Source organism: Cyprinodon tularosa, unplaced genomic scaffold (genome assembly GCF_016077235.1).
Source record: "Cyprinodon tularosa strain WSP-4 unplaced genomic scaffold, ASM1607723v1 ctg2, whole genome shotgun sequence".
NCBI lineage: Eukaryota > Metazoa > Chordata > Actinopteri > Cyprinodontiformes > Cyprinodontidae > Cyprinodon > Cyprinodon tularosa.
The window spans coordinates 3,999,634-4,019,669 of record NW_024038733.1 but is presented as its reverse complement, the minus strand read 5'-3'; the positions used below and the strand labels follow the sequence as shown (position 1 = coordinate 4,019,669).

At 39.5% G+C, this 20,036-nt stretch overlaps 2 protein-coding genes across 5 annotated transcripts; both read left to right on the top strand.

Annotated features, from left to right (window-relative positions):
• Window positions 1-41: 41 nt before the first annotated feature.
• On the top strand, window positions 42-10,017 carry LOC119783010 (meiotic recombination protein REC8 homolog). Its single transcript, XM_038284261.1, has 17 exons — window positions 42-346; window positions 1,154-1,222; window positions 2,353-2,495; window positions 2,563-2,638; window positions 2,700-2,820; window positions 2,902-2,986; window positions 3,642-3,709; window positions 3,785-3,860; window positions 3,934-4,012; window positions 4,104-4,257; window positions 4,879-5,074; window positions 5,201-5,382; window positions 5,474-5,516; window positions 6,813-6,897; window positions 6,973-7,035; window positions 7,154-7,263; window positions 9,503-10,017. The coding sequence occupies exons 1-17, from the start codon at window positions 291-293 to the stop codon at window positions 9,604-9,606; spliced, it is 1,710 nt and encodes a 569-aa protein (XP_038140189.1). The 5' UTR covers window positions 42-290; the 3' UTR covers window positions 9,607-10,017.
• A 132-nt stretch (window positions 10,018-10,149) lies between these two features.
• clk2b (CDC-like kinase 2b) lies at window positions 10,150-18,786 on the top strand. 4 transcript variants are annotated; one of them, XM_038284264.1, is made up of 11 exons: window positions 10,150-10,542; window positions 11,816-11,903; window positions 11,981-12,059; window positions 12,148-12,264; window positions 12,353-12,519; window positions 15,736-15,830; window positions 17,603-17,732; window positions 17,820-17,902; window positions 17,982-18,061; window positions 18,140-18,230; window positions 18,313-18,786. In XM_038284264.1, exons 1-11 carry the CDS (start codon window positions 10,477-10,479, stop codon window positions 18,493-18,495), a joined length of 1,179 nt encoding a protein of 392 aa, XP_038140192.1. In that variant the 5' UTR covers window positions 10,150-10,476; the 3' UTR covers window positions 18,496-18,786. The 4 variants fall into 4 exon arrangements, with proteins under 4 accessions (XP_038140192.1, XP_038140191.1, XP_038140194.1 ...); XM_038284263.1 differs by having other exon boundaries at window positions 10,152-10,542; window positions 11,813-11,903; XM_038284266.1 differs by having other exon boundaries at window positions 10,153-10,542; window positions 11,993-12,059.
• Window positions 18,787-20,036: the final 1,250 nt, after the last annotated feature.

The window sequence follows — 20,036 nt, the reverse complement described above, 5'->3', positions numbered from 1 at the left end:
TAAGTTATTTATTCTTTTAAAAAAACAAACGCTTACTGAGTAAAACTGGGGTTATTTTCCAGGTTGTTGTAGTTCTAGTAAGTTAAGTCCAGGCTCACACAAACTAGTCCAGTCCTCTAAATTCATCCAACAGGGCGGAGCGTTCATGCACACATTCACCTATCAGATTGCCCCAAATCTAAAAAAAACCCAAACATTTGTCAGTGAAAGCCCCCAACCTGCTAACAGAACAGAAGCAGTTATCCTTTGGTGGGTTGGGCTGTTCTTTGTTTCTCTGTCTCATTGTTAGCATGTTTTACCACCCGGTTGTCTTAAACCGTCGCTCAGGATGTTTCTCTACGATCTGGTGAGTAAAACCCCGTTACATCCATTACTATTATTTCTCAGATCTGTTTCTCAGATTTTTTTTGGTATAATCTTTGATGCTGAATTTTTTTCATTGCTTCTTGAAATCATCCCTAAATAAAGGGGGGACTTGTAAAATCTATTATTTAAATTTAGAATTTATGATACAAGATGGATAACGCTTCTCAAAAGAAATATTTCTAAAAAAAAACAAACTCCTTTTGTTATTTTCTCAAAACTGCCAGATTTTCAATAGTTTTCCTATGAACATTTTTTAATTTCTCTTACACAATAAAATCCTCTAAAGAAAGTCAATCTATCATCTTTAAGCCATTTTTTTTTTCTTTATATGCAGAGCTGGCAGGGTGCAGGTGCATCTTTAAAAAAAAAAGTAACAAAAACCCTTTGAAGCTTACATTCCTTCATTAAATATAAGATTTCTGGAGATAAAAGAGAAGATCAAAGAAAGTCAGCTTGATTCCCACAGGTGCTCTTATGTGGACATTTAGACCAGTTTTGATACTAATTTTTTTATATTAAAGGTGATATAAGCAGGTTTTAGAGGAAATTAAGAAGTTTAAAATAAAAAGCAAAAGCATCCAATATTAGTATGAAAAGTTTGCTGTTTGTCTTCTATAGTTAGTGGTGGAGTGAATAATTGGATGCTGTAGAAATCCCTAAACCATAAAATTAGAATGCAATTAATTACAAATGTCCCCCTTTCTTGTAATAAATGGATATTTAATTACTGAATTAGTCTTATTTGATTGATAAATGAAACTAGAACCAATCTTTATGTATATTTCAGGCTGGTTGCCACAAAAGGCATCAAAGTCCCTCGCAGGGATTTACTGAGAGTAGATGTGACAAGGACTTGGTAAGTCTTCCTTCCTGTATATTTTCTCTGCACATGTGCTTCAGACTGTCCCATTGAAAAATTTGGATTAGAAGTTTTAATCAAAGTCGAGATTCTCAAACATCTGGTTGTTGTGTTATTTTCCTCACATAACGCAACCAGCTCCAATAAAAAATGATTTATATATTTGCAAAATTTTATATGCATAAAAAACATAATTCACTATGAATTGCTGAGAAAAAAAATTCTATTTATTTATTTATTTGAGTGTCAAAGTATCATGTGGTGTGACTATGGTCCTCTTAAGGTCATTAACATAACTTTAAATGTCTTCATATGTGTCTTCTGCCATTTTTGTCCTAATATCTAATTTGCAGTCCTATAATTTCAAATGATTTATATTCCGATCTCTATCATAATTTTCACGGCTTTCTCAACTATGATTTAACTTGAGAATATGTTATATGGAATGTTCTGCGTAATTTTCTACACAATGCAAGAAAAATATAAGTACAAAATGAGTGATAATAGGTGATTCTACATTTATGATTGATTTTCTTATTATAATAATAACTGAACTTTATTGATCTCAGATTGGAGAAATTTACCACTGCATTTAAGCCATCCCATTAGGGAGCAGTGGGCTGCCATCAGGGGGCGCCAGAGGACCAGTGTGGGGCTAAGGGTCTTGCTCAGAGTCCCAGGGTTGTGGTCTATGGGAGTGGGTTTCAGCTCTATGCCCTAACTACTTGGCTCCCCTTGTGCCTTCATTGTTGACTTTACTACTTCACCAGATGTTGCCTATGCACTCACTCTATTATGTTTTTCCAGAATTAAACAAAATACAAGCGAATAGCAGAACACCATATATTAATTATCCACCTTATTGTTGACCTTTGCAGATTTAAGAGTAGTGATGCGCCTCTGTTTTTTTAAGGGACTGTAAAGTCTTTGGCACTGACAGGAAAAAAGAAGCATAGTATCAATATCACTTTGCAGCAGAGTTGCAGTGTTACTCTACAATCTGAGAGGAAGTTATGTAGATGTAGAAAAATGCTCACCTGTCAGAGATGTAATAATCAAGAGGAACAAAGTAGTCCTTGTGACTCGGCAGCAGAGTGATGATGTAAACCATGTTGATGCTCTGGCAGCAATGACATCATGAACTACGTGCTGGGGCTGGTCAACCCTCCTCAGCCAGGTCTGCCCCGACCTCGCTTCTCCCTCTACCTCTCCTCTCAGCTGCAGTACGGCGTCATCCTGGTCTACCACAGACAGTGTGCCATCTTTCTAGGTAAGAGGAGATTCAGAGAAGATTCCCTGAAGTTATGATACTCTGGATAAAATGTGTTTCCCTTCAGATGAGCTTCAGTTTATGAAGGACCGGCTACTAAAACAATGGAGCATCACTAAAATTGATTTGGAAGACCACAGCAGGTATGAACATTTGCTAAAATTATGAGAAAACAACAACAAAAACACTTTTTCCCCCTTTAAGGCAAAGAGTAGACCTGCCTGATCCTCTGTCTGTGATGGAGGACACTGAAGGAGCTCCAGACCCTTTATTTGGCGAGATGCTTCTCCACAATGTCGTCCCCAGTCCCAGCTCACTGATTCAGGTAGTGACTGACAGTGAGGTAGGAATGAACAGATACTTAGAGGAGAGAATAATAGTCAGTATGTTCTACCTTTTCTGTCAGATGAGTAAGGAATACCTGAGAGGAGCTTCTCCTGAGCTTCCATTGGGCAGCTCATCTGCTTCTCTTTCACCAGACGTGCAAACTGGTAGGATGATTCATGTCATGTGCAGTAATCAGATAATTTAATGAGACATCAATTTGAGATAATTTGGGATACCACATGAATGCATGTGGGGTTTTTTGTTTGTTTTTTTTTGGACTAATGGGACTAATGGGCCCCTGCAAGGTTTGGATCTCAGGAGAAATAAATAAGCACACCTCTACTTTTTTCCTCCTAAAATAATTTGAATTGCATGGAATTCAAGTGTGTTTAGTGTGAAAAGAGGGCTGATGAGGTTCCTGAAGCTTTCAGGAAGCCTGAAAAGGGTTTAAAACCCATCATTTCCCTTTTGACAAAAATAGTCTGGTAGAGAACATTCAAAATAACCCAGATTGGACTGTTCAAGCAGGTCTATTGAGAAAAACTAAGGCAGTAGAAGTCTGCAACCTTAGAACATCATTACGGTTCCTACAACAGGGTTGTATTTTTGATCATGTGGGAAATGACTGTACTAGTTTAGCTTTAACTGGGATGGGCAAACATTTTTTCACCCAAAAAGATCCCAGGCCTTCTATGCAATATGGAGGTGGATGTATCGTGTTTATTTTAACTTGTGATTATTTGTGAAAGTGTTTCCCTATTCCATCCTCATCTTATTGTTTTTCATGCACTCTATTCGCTACCCCATGATTTGCCTCAGGCATCACTGCATCACCAGAAAGCATCACTCTGAGAGAGGCTGAGCCCGTTCCTGCCCCGGCTGCAGAGGTATGGCTGCAGGCTGAAACAGAGGTAAAAATCCCTCCAGCCCGAGTCTCACTGCATTCTTCCTCTTACATCCAGTTTGAGGGGGAGGATTTTGCTGGCCACCTTGCACAAACGATCAATATGCTGTTGGACCAACCCGATGACTTTCCAGGTTTGGGAAAACATTAGACTATCCCCTTTATTTAGCACAAGTTATCAATTAGGAAATGTTGGGATGTCAACAGGAAGTTTGGAGCTACCAGAAGAAGAGATGAGAGGGCAGGAGAAAGAACAGACTAAGGAAATGACAGGATCCACTGCAGAGTAACGTCTCCGTTCTCACATATGAGCACAAATAAGATCAGAGTAACACAGACTGGCTGATTATTATTCTTATTTTCTTAATCCTTGTCAGACTGCAGCCAACCACTGTCTCCAGTGAGGGTCCTGAGCTGCTGGCCCCGGAGCAGCAGGGTCCCCCCAAAGACCAGCTCACCCCGGTCTCTGCTTCTAGGCCCCCCTCGCCGCCCTCCGCAGCCGAGGGCCCGCTCAGGAGCCCCGAGTTAGAGGTGAGTGCCCTCTTATTTTTTGATTGAAAACTAAAATTTTTGTTCTGAACCAGTCCTTCATTTTACAGGCTGTTGTTTTTTTCTTAAGGGAGTTAAATTTGAGGTTTGTGTGGTACTACAAACCGGTCTCGCCGGTGCAGGATAATAATGCAGTGGGGTTTTTTTTTATTAGGGGGGCCACTGCCGAAGGCTATTGCACTATTGCACATATTTCTTTTATTGTTTTTGGGGGGAAATTGTTGCTGCTTCAAGAGCTTTAAAAAGAAGCAAACAATTGAAATTATTCTTGATATGACAACTGTTAGAGAAACTCTTTTATTAGTGATAAATGGGATCTCACACACACCCAGCAGACGTTCATAAAGCCAGAGTTTTACCTTTTCTATCCTAGTTGTCAGTGCGGCTATTTTGTAATGTGAGAAAATGGAAAACGAACAAAATGTTAGGATTCACATTCCCTTTCTTCTAAAAGAAAATCTCTGGTTAACTGATTTTTGAGATGAGGTTGTTATTTTATAAAGAAAGGAACCTTTTCTCCACCTCGCTTTTTTACACTCATGATTTTTATAGACTTCTTTTTTTTTTATAGACTTTTATTTCCTTCTCTACTCATGCCAGCAGGAGGCCCAAATAGAGGTGAGAAGGAAGAAAAGAAGGAGGCAGCTGGTTTTCTTCGATGCAGAGACGCAGCTCTCGGAGGAGGAGCTGCAGCGGCAGATAGACGACCCTCTAACAGAGACCACATCCCCTCCCCTTCACCTGCTTCCCTCTCATAGGGTCGTACCTCCAGCAGAGCTACTCAACAATCCCTGCAGCTGTCAGTGAAGCACCTGTCCACCATCAAATCCTACTGATAATGTCTTTGAGTGCAGGAAAGATTTCCTGTGAAGTAAAAATGTGGGACTTTCGTGGCAATACTGAGAAAAACTACGTTTTCTTACAGTTTTGCCCAAGGAGATTGAGGCTCTATGGAGACAGGCTGCCACTATAACAGAGCTGCTGGACACTGACCTCCAGGTCGGGGAGACCGGACCCGAGTCCACCGACTCCGAGAAGGAAAGAGAGCGGGAGATGATGGAAGTGGCCGAAAGAGAGGAGCAGAGACTCAGAGAGACTAGCACAGAGGTGTAGCCAAGTGTTTCTGCTAATCTTCTAACAAACTGATGAATGTCTGAGGAATTTAAAGTTAATCCTGTGCGTCTGTGTATGAATGCAGGTCCAGGAAGCAATGATGAAGTCGGACATGTTGGGTACTTCAGGTAAAATGTTAATAAAACATCTTAGAAGCCTTTCAGAGTGGGTTGTGAGAACAAATTTGCCTCCTTAAAGCTTTTTTTTTTTAAATGTACCTAAATGCTTCAGATCATCAAATACATTTTAACAACAGACCGAGTTAACCTGAGTAAATTCCAAGTGAATAAGGTTCTAAAAATCCCCTTAATTGAACCAGTCTGACACCATGAAGTAGGCATTCCAAATTGAACACAGAGAGGGAGGAAAGATGGAGTCCGTTGGCGTGTTCTGAACCTTTTCTCACCCAAAAGAACTCAAAGCTGTCACCCACGTCCTAAAAAACGATCCCAAAGACTTTCGGAGAATATATTCTGTGAACAAAAAAATTTACATTTGAATAGTGTGTGTCCCATAAAACTGATTTAAGGAAAGAAGAAACGGTATAATGACAGTCCCACATGGCAGTATTGTGACAGTCTGGGATCCTTTGCTTCATAATAGAACCTGTAGCATTATATTACTGATAAAAGCATAAATTCAGGTCTTAAACAGAGAATCCTGGTGGGAAATACTCAGTCATCATTTATCACATTAAGCATTAACACACTTGGATTATGCCGCTGGATAGACAAACAGCAAGCCCATAATTTAAGGTGGCCTAATCAAAGTCTGGACTTAAAAGTGATACAGATTCTCTAACTTGATCTTAAAGGAGCATTGCACAACTTTATAAAGTAATTTTTCCCCCCTCTCTGGTTCAACTGGAGACTTTGTTGTGTCTCCGTCAGAGTGAGAGAGCAGGAGAGATGGTTTATAAAGATGAATGCACCTCAACCCCCATCATAGACCCAACATAAAAGTAAAAAAATAAAACTTATGTCTAGGGCGACGTAAGGGGCCAAACTGGAGTCTGATTAGTGACTGGATCATAACACTGGCGTCATTTCGACTTGTGGCCAGAGGGGGCAGACTTCTGTAAAACTCTGGCTATCCTTTTTTAAACAGGTTGTTTATGGTTAGAAAGCCTCTTGTGTGGCTAAAGACAGAGATGCTAAAAAGTCACGGCCAGCTGTTAATAAATACATTTTTGTGTCGGTTGTTTTGGGTAGATTTATTTCCCCTATTAGATAAAAATCATCTTCTGAAAAGCGCTTTTTGTATTTTTTCAGGATATCTTTGCCTGGTGTTTGAATGTTCCTGAAGATGTAAAATATCAAAGTGTGACAAAATAGACAAATAAATCCAGGATGTTATGATTGCCATAATCTAAACTTGAGGACAGTGCTCTTAAGGATCTTCTTGTGTTGCTTGTTTGAGTCCAGCTGACGATGCTTTGCCTCTGGAGGTGTCGGACCAAAGGGAGAAGTCTCGAGAGATTTCTCCTCTGCACACATCAGAGAGAGAAGGGTGGGTGATAAAAGAGAACTCTGCATGTCTCTATTTGGTTTAAACGTTAATCCATATTCTCCTGTGTGTGTGCAGGTCCTCTATCTCCACTGCATTACCTGATATCCAAGAGGCGGAAGAGGAGATGACTGAAATGAGGTCAGCAGATTTGCCTCAGTTTGCTTCTCTGGCCTAATAAAAGCTTAAGGAATTGCATCTTTATTTAGATTTGACAACAAAGTTGTTGTTTTTTTTTTTTGTATTTGTGTATTTCCAGTTTGTTGCCAGAGTTGTTGGAGCATGCAGAGGAGCCCATTCTTTTTCACTCACTTTTACCGCCTGGGGTGAACCGCACAGGTGTCAGCAACCTTTTTCACAGTCTGCTGGGTAAGGAGTTGCCATCTTCCCCCTCAGAGTTTCCATCACTTATTTTAAAGACAAGTTTATTTTGCTTCAGGAGAGATTCTCTGATCGATATGAGATGTGCGAGAGTTTGCTAAAAGCTTGTGAGCCTTAAATCGTGACTTGAACCCAGCCATGTTTAACCCCGTAACACTAGCTCACAGTTAAAGTTCTGTAGTTCAGCAAGATCTGCTGCTACGCAATGTTCTTAGATCATCATTTATGTGATTGTAGTTTTTTTAGAATTTGATCAACTTTCCGTAAAAGTTTAAAAAATAATCCACTGGACTTGGTTTCCAAGGTTTGAAGATGTTTCGCTTCCCCTCCAGGAAGCTGATGAGCTGTTGAGAAAGCTTCCTGGAGGGGAAGCGAAACGTCTTCAAACCTTGGAAACCAAGTCCAGTGGATTGTTTTTTTAAACTTTTACGGAATGACTATGACCTGGAGGACTGAGAATCTGCATCAGCAATTTGATCAACTATTCTTTCTTCAACATGGTAAAGGTGGCTTCATGTTACAAGGCTGTTTAACTACCAATTATGCTGTTGCATTGCTTAAAGTACAATCTCTGTGTCTCCAAAGCCGTAGTTCGACCAGCATATGATATTTTAAAAATCTGGTTGCTCCCTCTTTCCACATTCTTCATTATATGGACTGGACAGGTGATGCAGACTTGTTTTTATCCAACGACATATATTTATTTCATGATGAAGAATAAAATCATGATTCATTTTCCTTTTCCATTACAAGAAAATCATTTAATTTGTTGTCAGTCCCTAAGTGAACCCTAAGTGGCATGTAGGAGGAGGGAGTCAACGCAGAGCAGCTGTTGAGGGTTGAGCTGATTTTGTTAGTGAGGTCACATCCCTGCCTGAGCCTATAGAAAAATAAAGAGTGAGTAAACCCTTTTTAACCTGAAGATGGCGCCAAGCAGGCAGGTTTCGACACAAAAGCAGGATTTCAACCAATGTACCTTAAATCATCACAAAAAAAATGTCTGGAACATGTAGACGGCGCTATCAGACTTCTATTTATACAGTTTATCAGCAAAAGGAATTGATTTAGGGGTAAGCAGTCCATTAAAAGGAGGTGACTGTGGCTCTGTGGGTAGCGTAGTCACACCCCTATTGCATTGGAAAATTGCTGGTAGTGTAGCAGCTTCCTCCTATCACATGCAGATGTTCCCCTGGACTTGTTCCCAAATCCTCTACAGATTTATTTATCATTGCAGAAATGTGTGCGTGCGTTAGGGTGTGGCTGGTTTGTTGCTTTAGTGTACAGCACTAGAAAGGTGCTGTATAAAAAAGTCCATATACCATTCAAAGATATAGGACTGCCTCCAAACACTTCAGCTGAGTTTGAATCGGATTTCCCCAAAGGGGAACTTCAACGCTGTTGAGGTGCAGCCAGATCAAATGCTACAAATAGTTAAAAGCTTTAAGTGAATGCTTAAAGGTATAGTGGATTTTCTTTTCCCAGCTCGATCATCAAAATAAGTGGACCTCTTAATTGTCAATCATTCTAGTGATATTTTTACGTAAGGCCGTCCAATGTGCTCGTCCCCATTTTCACTTATCTGTGGTGATTCTGACATAGTGAAAAATTTGCAAATCTTCTTATGGAAAGGGGCCGCATTTTACAGCTGCTTTTTGTATCTCTGCTTCTGTCTCCTTGAACCCCATTCGGCCCCAGCATATGGCCGCTCACACTGAGCCTGGTTCTGCTGGAGGTTTCTTTCCGTTAAAAGGGAGTTTTTCCTCTCTACTATCGCTACAAGCATACTTAGTGTGAGGGATTGCATTTGAGTCAATGAGTCGATGCAATCAACTGGTATGATCTGGTTGAACTGTAAAGTGCCTTGAGATGACACGTGTTGTGAATTGGCGCTATATAAATAAACTGAATTGAATTGAAAGTAAGCTTGTATGAGCAATGCAAACAGCACCTTTTAAAAGGAACGTGAACGAGGAGAAATGGGCTTGTGCACGCTCTCGCACATGTTTAATAGACATTCCCTCTTGGAAGCAGGAGCAGGGTTGTGCATGTGCAATTTATTAAAGTTTAGGGGGCGGGTCTTTTAAAAAATTTGCAAAGATCCTCCTCTATACCTTTAAGCAACTATGTATAATTTTGAACATCTAAAAAAAAAAAAAAATATATATATATATATATATATATATATATATATATATAAATACTGCTGACATAATTTGTGTTTTTGCAGAGAATGTTTCCTCCAGGAGGATTCGTGCTGAGCAGGAAGAGCCTTATGGAGCCATCCTAATCTACGCTGGAAGCAGCTATGAAGAGACCAATCTGCCTTTGTAATCTGCTCACAGTTTGAAGTAACACAGGGTTCACTTTTTACACAATCATTCTGTATTCAAATAATATACAAGAATAAAGTTTTAATAGTTGCATGGCTTTCAATTAAACTCTATATTATGTATTATTGAAATAATGCATATTTCTGTTTAGAAGCCTTTGTTTTAAAGCTTTAGAAAAGAAAAGTTTGCATTTTTTTTTCCTTATTCGGATGTTCCTCAAGATGAATTCTGCAATTGGATTTTTGTTAAAGAGTTGATATTTCTAATAAACGTGTATTTCAGTAAAAAAAACCTCTATACTGTGTTCCTTTAAGAAATCAAACCTTTTCTGTGAAATCGTGTTGATCATTAGGAATGCGTGGCGGGGGGGTTAGGAGTTACAGGCCTCAGAGCGGAGCGATACTTGATCTGTCTCTGCCTCTTCACACATCTTAATTCTGCTCTGAGGACTTTCTCAGAGGGGGGAGCTGTGAGCAAAGTTTATTATTAGCCTCTGTTTTAGCTCGCTTTGCTCTTTCTGTCATCTCATTTCTGTTTGTCTCTCTCTGTCTGTGCTTTTACTTTCTCCTGTTTTTCATGCCTTTAATTTTAATGTCTCTTTATTTTTATCGAGGACGTTTTTTTCCTTTGCTTTAGGTTTCTGCTGGCCGCACTGGCAGCTCTTCATTTGACGTTGTCACCGCTCTGTTTTTTTTCTACCACTTATTTAACTTCCACGCTGCCATCTTCAGTTCCTTTTTCTCCACAGCTCCCAAAGCCTGTCTGCTGCTGCTTCATTTGCTTCCCCACCTCCTCCTAAAGGAACATCCCTGTCTGCTCCTCTTCAAACCTGATCCTGACCTTGCATGTTTTGGGTCGCCACCTCTGTGTGATGGGAAACAAGGAGCTGTTTTCTCTCTTGAAGGGTTTCCTGGACTGCGTCTGTCTCTGCCTGTCTGTGGGTATCATGCATTTATTTCCCTTGCTCAACTGTTGCTGTTTCTTCTTCATTTGCATGATTTCAGTTTTACCTCTTAGTCTCACCAACCACAGCAGACCAAGTTTAACATATTATTCAGCAAACTACACAGCTTTTCATTTCTCTTTTGCTGATGGCATGTGGTTATGTGGGTCATTGGGACTTTTTGGTGTGTGTTTCAACTTCTGAGTATCTCATTTACTAACATGCTCGGCTTCTGATATTAATACCAGCCACCAATGGGGATGGAAATAGAGCCTGGCCTCATCCAAACAGAACAGAAGTCTCTTAAAGGGTCTCCTCAAGAGGCAGCTAACATTCCAGTTATCAATAATGCATGAAATTACACTTTTGAGGGTTTTGAGAAGAAGTATATGTGGTAGAGTTGGTGATATTTCAGATTCCTCATTAGTGAGAAAACTGGATTTATACGTCTTGCACAGATAAAAGGTCCTTTCTGCCAGTGAAAAACATTATCTACATTTTGAAATTAATTATCATGCATTTGTACGTATGTACAAATCCATTTTGATATCGAAATCACATTTTCTATTTTCTATTCAGCTGCTTTGGTTTTGAAGAATCATGATTTAATTACCAAAAAAGAAGATATCAAACCCAAACAAAGGATCAATTAAGACATCGGGAAAACAGATTAATATAAATGTCAAAGAAAGACTTTTGGGACAAACTGCTCCAAAAAGTTTGTTCCAGTTTATCTTTTAAAATAGTATCTTTTAAAAGATAATATGTGTTTCTGTAAGTAACTAAATATGCTGTTTGTTTTATACAAAATGCTTCAGATATTTTAAGACCAAAATAGCTTCTCATAAGCATTGCATCATTCGAATAAAAAATTTATTTTTTGGCTAAAAGGGACAAAAAATTTTTTATTATTGCACAGAAGTTTATTAAAATCAATGAAAATGAGCAGATAAAGCAGAATAAGATTACAGAATACTGATTTTTAGAAAGGTATTTAGTGAAGAAGGTTCCCTGGTTCTGGTCTGGCTTTGACCAAAGAAAATAACTTAATCCAGTTTAAATCCAAGATAGTTTAGAAAGAAATCAGTTAAAAGAGTATTATGTAAAGGACATCTTGGAGCTCTGTAAGAGGGTAAAATATCATGCATTCATTTATTCCTGTAGGTTTTAATACACCAAAAAAGGAAAATCTGTTTTAATACACGTGTTTTATTTTTGATTTGGAGAAAGCTGAAAGCAGTCCGATTCTTACCTCTGTTTACAGCAGAGACGCGTTGAGATTGAACCTACGAATGAGCGGGACTCTAAAAATGGCCACCTGATCTACCAAAGCGGGGACATCCTAGAAGACAGATGTAGGTACCGGAACATCTGGCAGGCTGATCATAAAACAGTCCAGATGCTTTATCTCTTTCAACCAGCTTTATCTCTGACTCTTTTACAGATGAGATCCTCAACACGCTGGGAGAGGGGACATTTGGGAAAGTGGTACAGTGTTTAGATCACAGCAGGTATATTTATTTTAATCTAAGTTTAACAGGAGTCCGACTCCAAGGTGCTTTGGGCATCACTTGTAAAGCAATGCATTCAAACACACAGAGGAGGAAGACCAATAGCTTTGAAGATCATTAAAAACCTGGAGAAATACAAGGAAGCAGCCAGGCTGGAAATAAATGTGCTGCAGAAGATCCAGGAGAAAGATCCAGAGAACAAACAGTGAGTTTGAAATTTCCCTCATTGTTTACCTGCATATTTCAAATCAGCGTATTTGATGTTGATTGATGCTGCTTCTGTCTCTCGTCAGCAACTGTGTGCAAATGCTCGACTGGTTTAACTTCTACGGCCATGTGTGCATCTCCTTTGAGCTGCTGTCTCTCAGCACCTTCGACTTTTTGAAAGCAAACAACTTCCTGCCTTATCCCATTAACCAGATCCGTCACATGGCGAGCCAGATCTGCAGCGCTGTCAGCTGTGAGTGCAACACAAATCCCACCAACTGTGCAGCTTCACTCTGTTACCTTCACCTCTTTCTATCAAAAACAATGGAGATGGATCGTTCACATGGTTTCACTACAAAAAACAAAACAATTAAGTCTCTCTTAAAGCTGCATTGCTGATAAAACTTAAGCTTGTTGACTGTTGGCTCTGTTTCAGCTAGACGTCCATCACTATCATTCTGTGTGCTTTCTAGATATATCTGTTATATATGGTTACACATGGGGAGTTGTATAGATTTTCTGCCCAAGTTGTGTTTTGCAAGCTAGTTATAAACAGTCCGTCTCTCACCTGATAGAGACAGCAATTCGAACCGCCCCCGGTTTAGAAAAAAAAAACATGAGATAACTGAGTCAGGCATTTTGTCAGGAAGTCATTAGTCATCTCACATAAATATTGAAACACTGCTTTGCTAAAAAACCCCTGAAAGATCTCAAAAGGCATCATGTTAAGCTTAATCAGACTTAGCCTAAAAACAACTGATTTAACCTTTAAAATAATATTCTGCATCTGGAGTTTCTTTAAAACTCACATTGTGTTTTTGTCTGTTAAAGAGTCACATATGTTGAATTCAAAAAGGTAGTTCAGACAGCAAAGCTCTTCCTTATTGAGTTGGTCGCTGAGTAAAAAGTTTTTAAAGGTGGATGTTTTTGAGGGAGGTGCATAAGAAAGTTAATAAAAAGGAAATGTTTTTGTACATGTCAACATGTCTGTGTTTCACTAACAGCCGGAACAACCACAAGCAGTTTTTGTCATGAAACGGTGTTGGTATGGAGGACCCAAATGCAACAAAAATATCTCAAGAACTAGAATCTAGAAGACATCAGGGAAAAACCAAAAATTAAGAACCTGGAAGAGACGAGGCAGGCAGGCAGACAGACGATTGTTCAGAGGTTGAAGAGAAGTAAGACGAGGATCCAGCAAACAGGAACTGAAGAGGGAGGGCTTTTAAAGGGGACAGAGACAAAGAGAGAGCTGACAAGGAAATTGGCAACAGGTGCTGGCAGGACAGAGAAAACGGCAAGGGAGGACAGAGCATAAAACAGAGCTAGGGATAGAGGACACAAGAGGGCAGCAGAGGACAACAAATGGAAAACCTGGAGGACAGGAACTAACAAGAAAACAACAAAATAATAATTAGACATTAAAACAAGGAGCAAAGTAAGACTGAATACTCTAAATAAACATAACAAAAACAAGACTGTGACAGTTTTAGCAAACAAGAGAAAGGCTTAATGTATTACAGTAAAGTTGCAAGATTCCTGAGGAAGTTCGTAGCTTTGTATTATAAAAAGGTATAGAGGAGGATTTTCACAAATTTTTGAAAAGACCCGCCCTCTCCACTATAAAAATGCACATGCACAATTACATGCTATTGAGAGAAAACGCCTAAACGTGTGCAGGCATGCTAGAGCCCATTTCTCCTTGTGCACGCTCTGTTTAAAAGTTGCTGTTTGCATCACTCATACAAGCTTTGCAACATTTCCACAATGTCAGACTCACCACCGATAAGTGAAAATGGGGACGAGCACGTAGGACGTTCTTACATAAACATATCACCAGAAGGATTGACAATTAGGAGAACCACTTATTTTGATGATCCACGTGGAAAAAGAGCATCCTCCACTATACCTTTAAGGGATGAAATAACGCCAACCTCAAAACCTAAATGTTTATTTTCAAAGGGAAAAAAATTTAAGTCCTTGCAAGCAGAGGTGCAACAGATGAAGGAGTTTGTCAATGGTTTCCTAGGAGTGGGAACTGAATAGTATAGAATTAACCTTTAATGTAACCAGAGATGGGAAGTAACGAAGTACAAATACTTTGTTACTGTACTCAAGTAGATTTTTCTGATATTTTTACTTTACTACTTATTTTTATGGCAACATTTTACTTCTACTCCTTACATTTTTACACAAATATCTGTACTTTCTACTCCTTACATTTTAAAAAAACTGGCTCGTTACTTTAGTTTTGAATCATTTCAATGGAGTTACCATTATTATTTTTCACGTCATCAATACCAAATTCAATCTAATTGGATGGGAATCTACGTTGCATTTGACGCACCACTACAAGATGAATCGACAGATTCAAAGGTATTCATTGGCGGCAAATCATTGCAGCTTGGTGGCGTTAGCATAGTAGTATGGACGACGAGATGATTGAAAATGAACACAACGGAGATCTAGTCCTATTGGCAGACATCCATTTAAAATGTAGGCAACGGCATGAAAAAAGTGGTTTCTACTTTTACTTTTATACTTTAAGTAAATTTACAAGCCTGTACTTTGTTACTTTTACTTGAGTAAAGAAGTTTAATCAGTACTTCCACTTTTACCAGAGTATTTTTTAACACAAGTATCTGTACTTTTACTCAAGTATGGAAAGTGAGTACTTTTGCCATCTCTGAATGTAAACCTGAATGTCACCACTGTGGTAGCAATAAGGGGGACAAAACCTAAACAGATTAAATGAATCTGGCTGGGATGATTAGAAACTGTAAAAAAGGTGAAGGAATTATTGTACATAAAAAATATTTACAAAAGAATGGATGAAATGGAAAAGACAGCAGGAATGTAAACCACATACAATATACATTGTTAGGAGCAGAGATAATTATAAAGTCTACCAGCTGCAGGGAGAAAGGATATGCGATAATTCTTCTTTGTGCATCTAAGAGGCAGCAGACTTTTACTGAAGGAGGTCTCCAGTTCAACAGCAGCTACATACATGCTGGTGGGAGACGTTTTCCAACAGTGATTTTATTTTTGCAGGTTCTTTCTGTCTCCCACCACCTCCGTGTCCATATGTGTCCTAGGATGGACCTTATGTGTCCTCTCTGCCCGCACTTTACTAAATGTATACACTTAAGAAGACAAGACTCTAGATTGAATAAATTGAATCAACAAACTGAGGACAATGTTTTGTATTTGATGCTAAAACACTAAATGGATAGTATTTCAATATCAAGTAGAGATATTGCAGGCATGTAATTTGTTGTTTTCTTGAGAAAAAAAAAACATCTGATTGTTCTGCTATGAATGTTTAATGCTACAGAATTCATGCTCGCTTAATTTTGTCCAGTTAGTCAGCCATGAAGACTTGCTGTTCACCATACTAAAAGAAATCACCAGAGGATGGCACTGCTTCCTGGTTAATCTAACTATCCTGGCTGGCTCTCCTCCTCAGTTCTCCATGACAACAAGCTGACTCACACCGACCTGAAGCCAGAGAACATCCTCTTTGTCAACTCGGACTACTCCGTCGTATACAACGCTGACAAGGTGACAGTAAACAGGCATCTTTTGAAGAGGCAGGATAGTGACTAAACAGGGATTATCTGTGGCAGAACAACTTTAGGGATTCCTTTCTCTCTTCCTGTTTAGATGCTATATGCCAGAACCACGAAACCACCCACAGGAAGTCTCTTTTTAGCTCCAGGTTTTATCTCTCAAGGCTGCAGGCTGTATTTGCTGATCTCAGAGGAGCAACATGTGGCATTAGAGAAATGTCTGGATGAAAACAGAATGTTTGGGATAATAAAGTGGTTAAAAATCTATTTACATGGAGCTAAAGGATTTCTATTCTACTGAAATACAGGCAATAAGTTAAAATAATAAATGTTTTCTAATTGCTCATTAAAAATGTCATCCAGTGGAAGCATCAAATAGGGACTGTAACTCACAATATCTTCTGTTTATTATTGTTCTCTGCAGACATTATATTTTTGCTCTCTGTAGACATTAGGGAAAGATTTAAAGCTTCCTATGTTTGCTGCAGAAATATCAGCAGATGCAGTTCCTTCTATACTGAAAAAAAGAAACCATCTTTTATGTCTACAAATCAGCGGAGCTGCATCTTTATTCTATCATGATTCAGCTCCCTTTCGCTATAATAATCTTGATGGCATTGTAATTTATACACGTAAATAAAATATGTATATGATCCAGGATTTTTAAATCTGCAGGGTTTAAACTGGCTACTCTCAATCACAGCCTTCTTCAAATGTTCTCTCTCTGCTGTAACCAATTGGCCATCAGAAGTGGGTTGTCAATCTATGACTCAAGGGCAGAATGCAACCTAAACACAGCATCTTTGGCCACTCAGCTACTCTGATGATATGATTACAGCCCTGTTTCTTGTTCTCTTCCATTTCATTTAGGTGCAGAGCACACAAGAACAGGGAACTTTTTTATGTCCAGTCTTGCACATTCTAAGATCATCCTTTCTATCTTCTCTTTTGCTTAACTAATATCTACATGCCTCCCCCAATTCAGATTAAAACTGGGTAAGCACTTGTTAGGAGTACCCAGAGGGATCTACACATGCAGAGAAACCAAATAAACTTAATGCAGAAAAGCCCTGGTCAGGTGTGAAACCCTGGAGCTTTGATCTGCTGTTTTTCAATTCACTTTCAATTCAGTTTATTTATAAAGCGCTAATTCACAACACATGTCATCTCAAGGCACTTTACAGACACAATTCAACCAGGTCATACAGTCAGACTGGTTCAAAGTTTTCTATCTAAGCAAAACCAGCTGACTGCATCGACTCATTGACTCGAAGGCAATCCCTCACACCAAGCATGCATGTAGCGACAGTGGAGAGGAACACTCCATTTTAACAGGAAGAAACCTCCAACAGAGCAAGGCTCAGTGTGAGCGGCCATCTGCCGAGGCCGACTGGGGTTCAAGGAGACAGAAGCAGACAAAGAAAAAGAAGCAGAGATACAAAAGGCAATGGTGGCCCCGTCCAGGATAACCTAAGTATTTTGAATTAGGTATAAGAAAGGTAGAGCCACAGTGGGGCCAAGGTGGACTAATTATTTTGTTCCATTAGTTGTTAATTCATCCTTGAAAGAGACAGGCAATGGTGCGAAGAAAAAACAGATATGTATAAAATACAAAAAAAAGGTCATGAAAGTATAAACTGTTGGCTTGTTTACAATTTATTGTTTGATATTCAGTGAATCTGTGTTCTCCACTGTTTCTTTTCTGGTTTACCTTACAGTCCTCTCATGTTAGGAGTTATTTGTTTCCATCTTTCCTCCAAGCAGAAACGCCATGAAAAAAGAATAAGAGACACAACAGTACGTCTGGTGGACTTTGGCAGCGCCACCTTCGACCACGAACACCACTCTGTCATCGTCTCCACTCGTCACTACAGAGCCCCAGAAGTCATACTGGGTAGGAGATGTGGGTTAGATCAGTGCTCGGACCGGTGGAGCTGTTGGTGATGTTGAGATGTTTGTGAAACTCTCCTGTCTCCCACAGAGCTGGGCTGGAGTCAGTCTTGTGATGTTTGGAGCATCGGCTGCATCTTGTTCGAATACTATGAAGGCTCTACTCTCTTTCAGGTCAGTTTGATGGAAATCTTAAAGCCTTCTCAGCCTTAGTCTTTTAGTCATGGGATTTCTTTCCGCCTTTTCACTGCAGACTCATGACAATAGGGAACATCTGGCAATGATGGAGAGAATTCAGGGACCAATTCCTCAAAGAATGGTTCACTGGAGCAGGTTTCAACCCCCCGAGCTTTAATCCTTTGTTACCAAGTCTGAAGCATACGGCTGGATTTTGTTTCTTCTTCTCCTCAGGAAGCACCGGTATTTCCAACATGGCCGCCTAGACTGGAATGAATGCTCCAAGGCTGGACGTTATATAAAGTCCAAGTGCAAACCTCTAAGGGTGAGATAAACACAGGGTGTCAAGCATTCACACATGAACTCTGTTTGTCCCTTTGAATAACAACCTTCTATGTTATACCCAGAGCTACTTGTTGTCACACGGAAGAGAGCACCACCAGTTTTTTGATCTCCTGGAGAGGATGCTGGAGTATGACCCTTTAAAACGGATCTCTCTCCCGGCTGCTCTGAGCCACCCCTTCTTCCTGTTGCCCAGTCATGCTGGGAGGACTCAGGCCTGGAGGAACAGCTACGACAAAAACAAGTGACCCAGAAGAGCTCCTTGATGCTGCATGGACCACGTGGATGTGTCGGCAGGTTCACGACAAATCAACCTTAACGCTGTAATTGTATTGGAAGGAAATAAATCAAAGGAGGGTTCACAGATTAAACAGGACAGATGGATTTTGTGCTGATGGAGTCTTAAAAAGGTTTGAATCTCTGGATATTCAAAAAATTCTTCTTTACTCTAAAGAACTCTATTTCTCGTTATTTGGTTGAATTTGAATAAATACAATGATGTGACTTTTAGCCAGGATTCACTAAATAACTTTAACGTCCATGTTCTTCCTGTGTTTCATTTGTGTAACGCTGGATCATAATATTGCCAGCTATAAAAATTATGTTTTAAAGTCGTAGGGAAGTCATATTTAGATGTTAAATCATCCTTGATTAAACATGTATATAAATGTACTCTTTATCAGACAATATTGTCCCAAAATTTCGAACATTTTTATTCAAAAAAAAAAAAAAAAGATCCTGTCTTTTTTTTTTGTGTTTTTTTCCGTTATCTTATGCAGGCTAGCTAGTTATACGTCAGCTTGTACACCTAAGTTCGGCCAATCATATATCAACAGTCATCTGTCATTCTAATTTTTTTGGTCATAGCATCGTCATTCATAATTCGCAGCTAATATACGCAACAGTTGAAATAAGAATCATTTACTTTCCCATTGAGTTCCGTCCCAGTGTTTACAGTGATGGACGTCTGTGTCTTCAGCAGGCGTAGAGCTAACAGAACTGGCAGCGTTGTGAGGAAAGGGCTCAAACATGTACGGCTGTAAGCCTTCTACACCAAACCAAGCTTCTGCCGCCCTGGCGTTCTCTTCCACAACAACTTCTTTATCGCTTTCCTTCTCTAAATAAAAAAATGTATGATGGGGGAGACTCATCCACGACCTCTGACACAAAACTCTCCTCTTCTTGCACGTTTCCACTGTCCATAGCGTTCCTTCACAGTGTCGTTTCTAAGTCACCAATTAAGTGCTACTTGGTCCCAATGGAATTTCCAATTGGGAAGCTACTAGCACTAAGGTGCTAACTGGTTAGTAAGATGCTTCAGAGACACCGGCCATAATCAAACTTGCTTGCGTACCTTCTGCCACAACAATCCCGCCCCCCTTGATAATCGACCACAATCACTTAATTCACTGGTGTGAAGTCGTGCACCACTTGGGAGAATTCAGAAATGCAACGGTTGGAACAGCCATTTCCCTACGACTTTAAGTTTTCTTTTCTGGTACTTTAGACAAAATCCAGCATTGAACACTTGAAAATTTATAGAAATACTGCAGAGAGGAGTACAGCTATTTAACAAAACACTGTTGTTTACAAAGATGTTTGCTTTCATGCACTTAATAGAGCTAAACTGGGGAAACTTGGTGTAATCTTTTACAGGCTAACAGCTCACATGTCAGAAGAAGAACAAAAAAAAAATATCACCAGGTATATTAAAAGATAAAGATTCTAAAGCTGAAGTTTAAGAACCTGTAAAACCTTAAAAATGATGTTTACATTCGGTCACCTGACA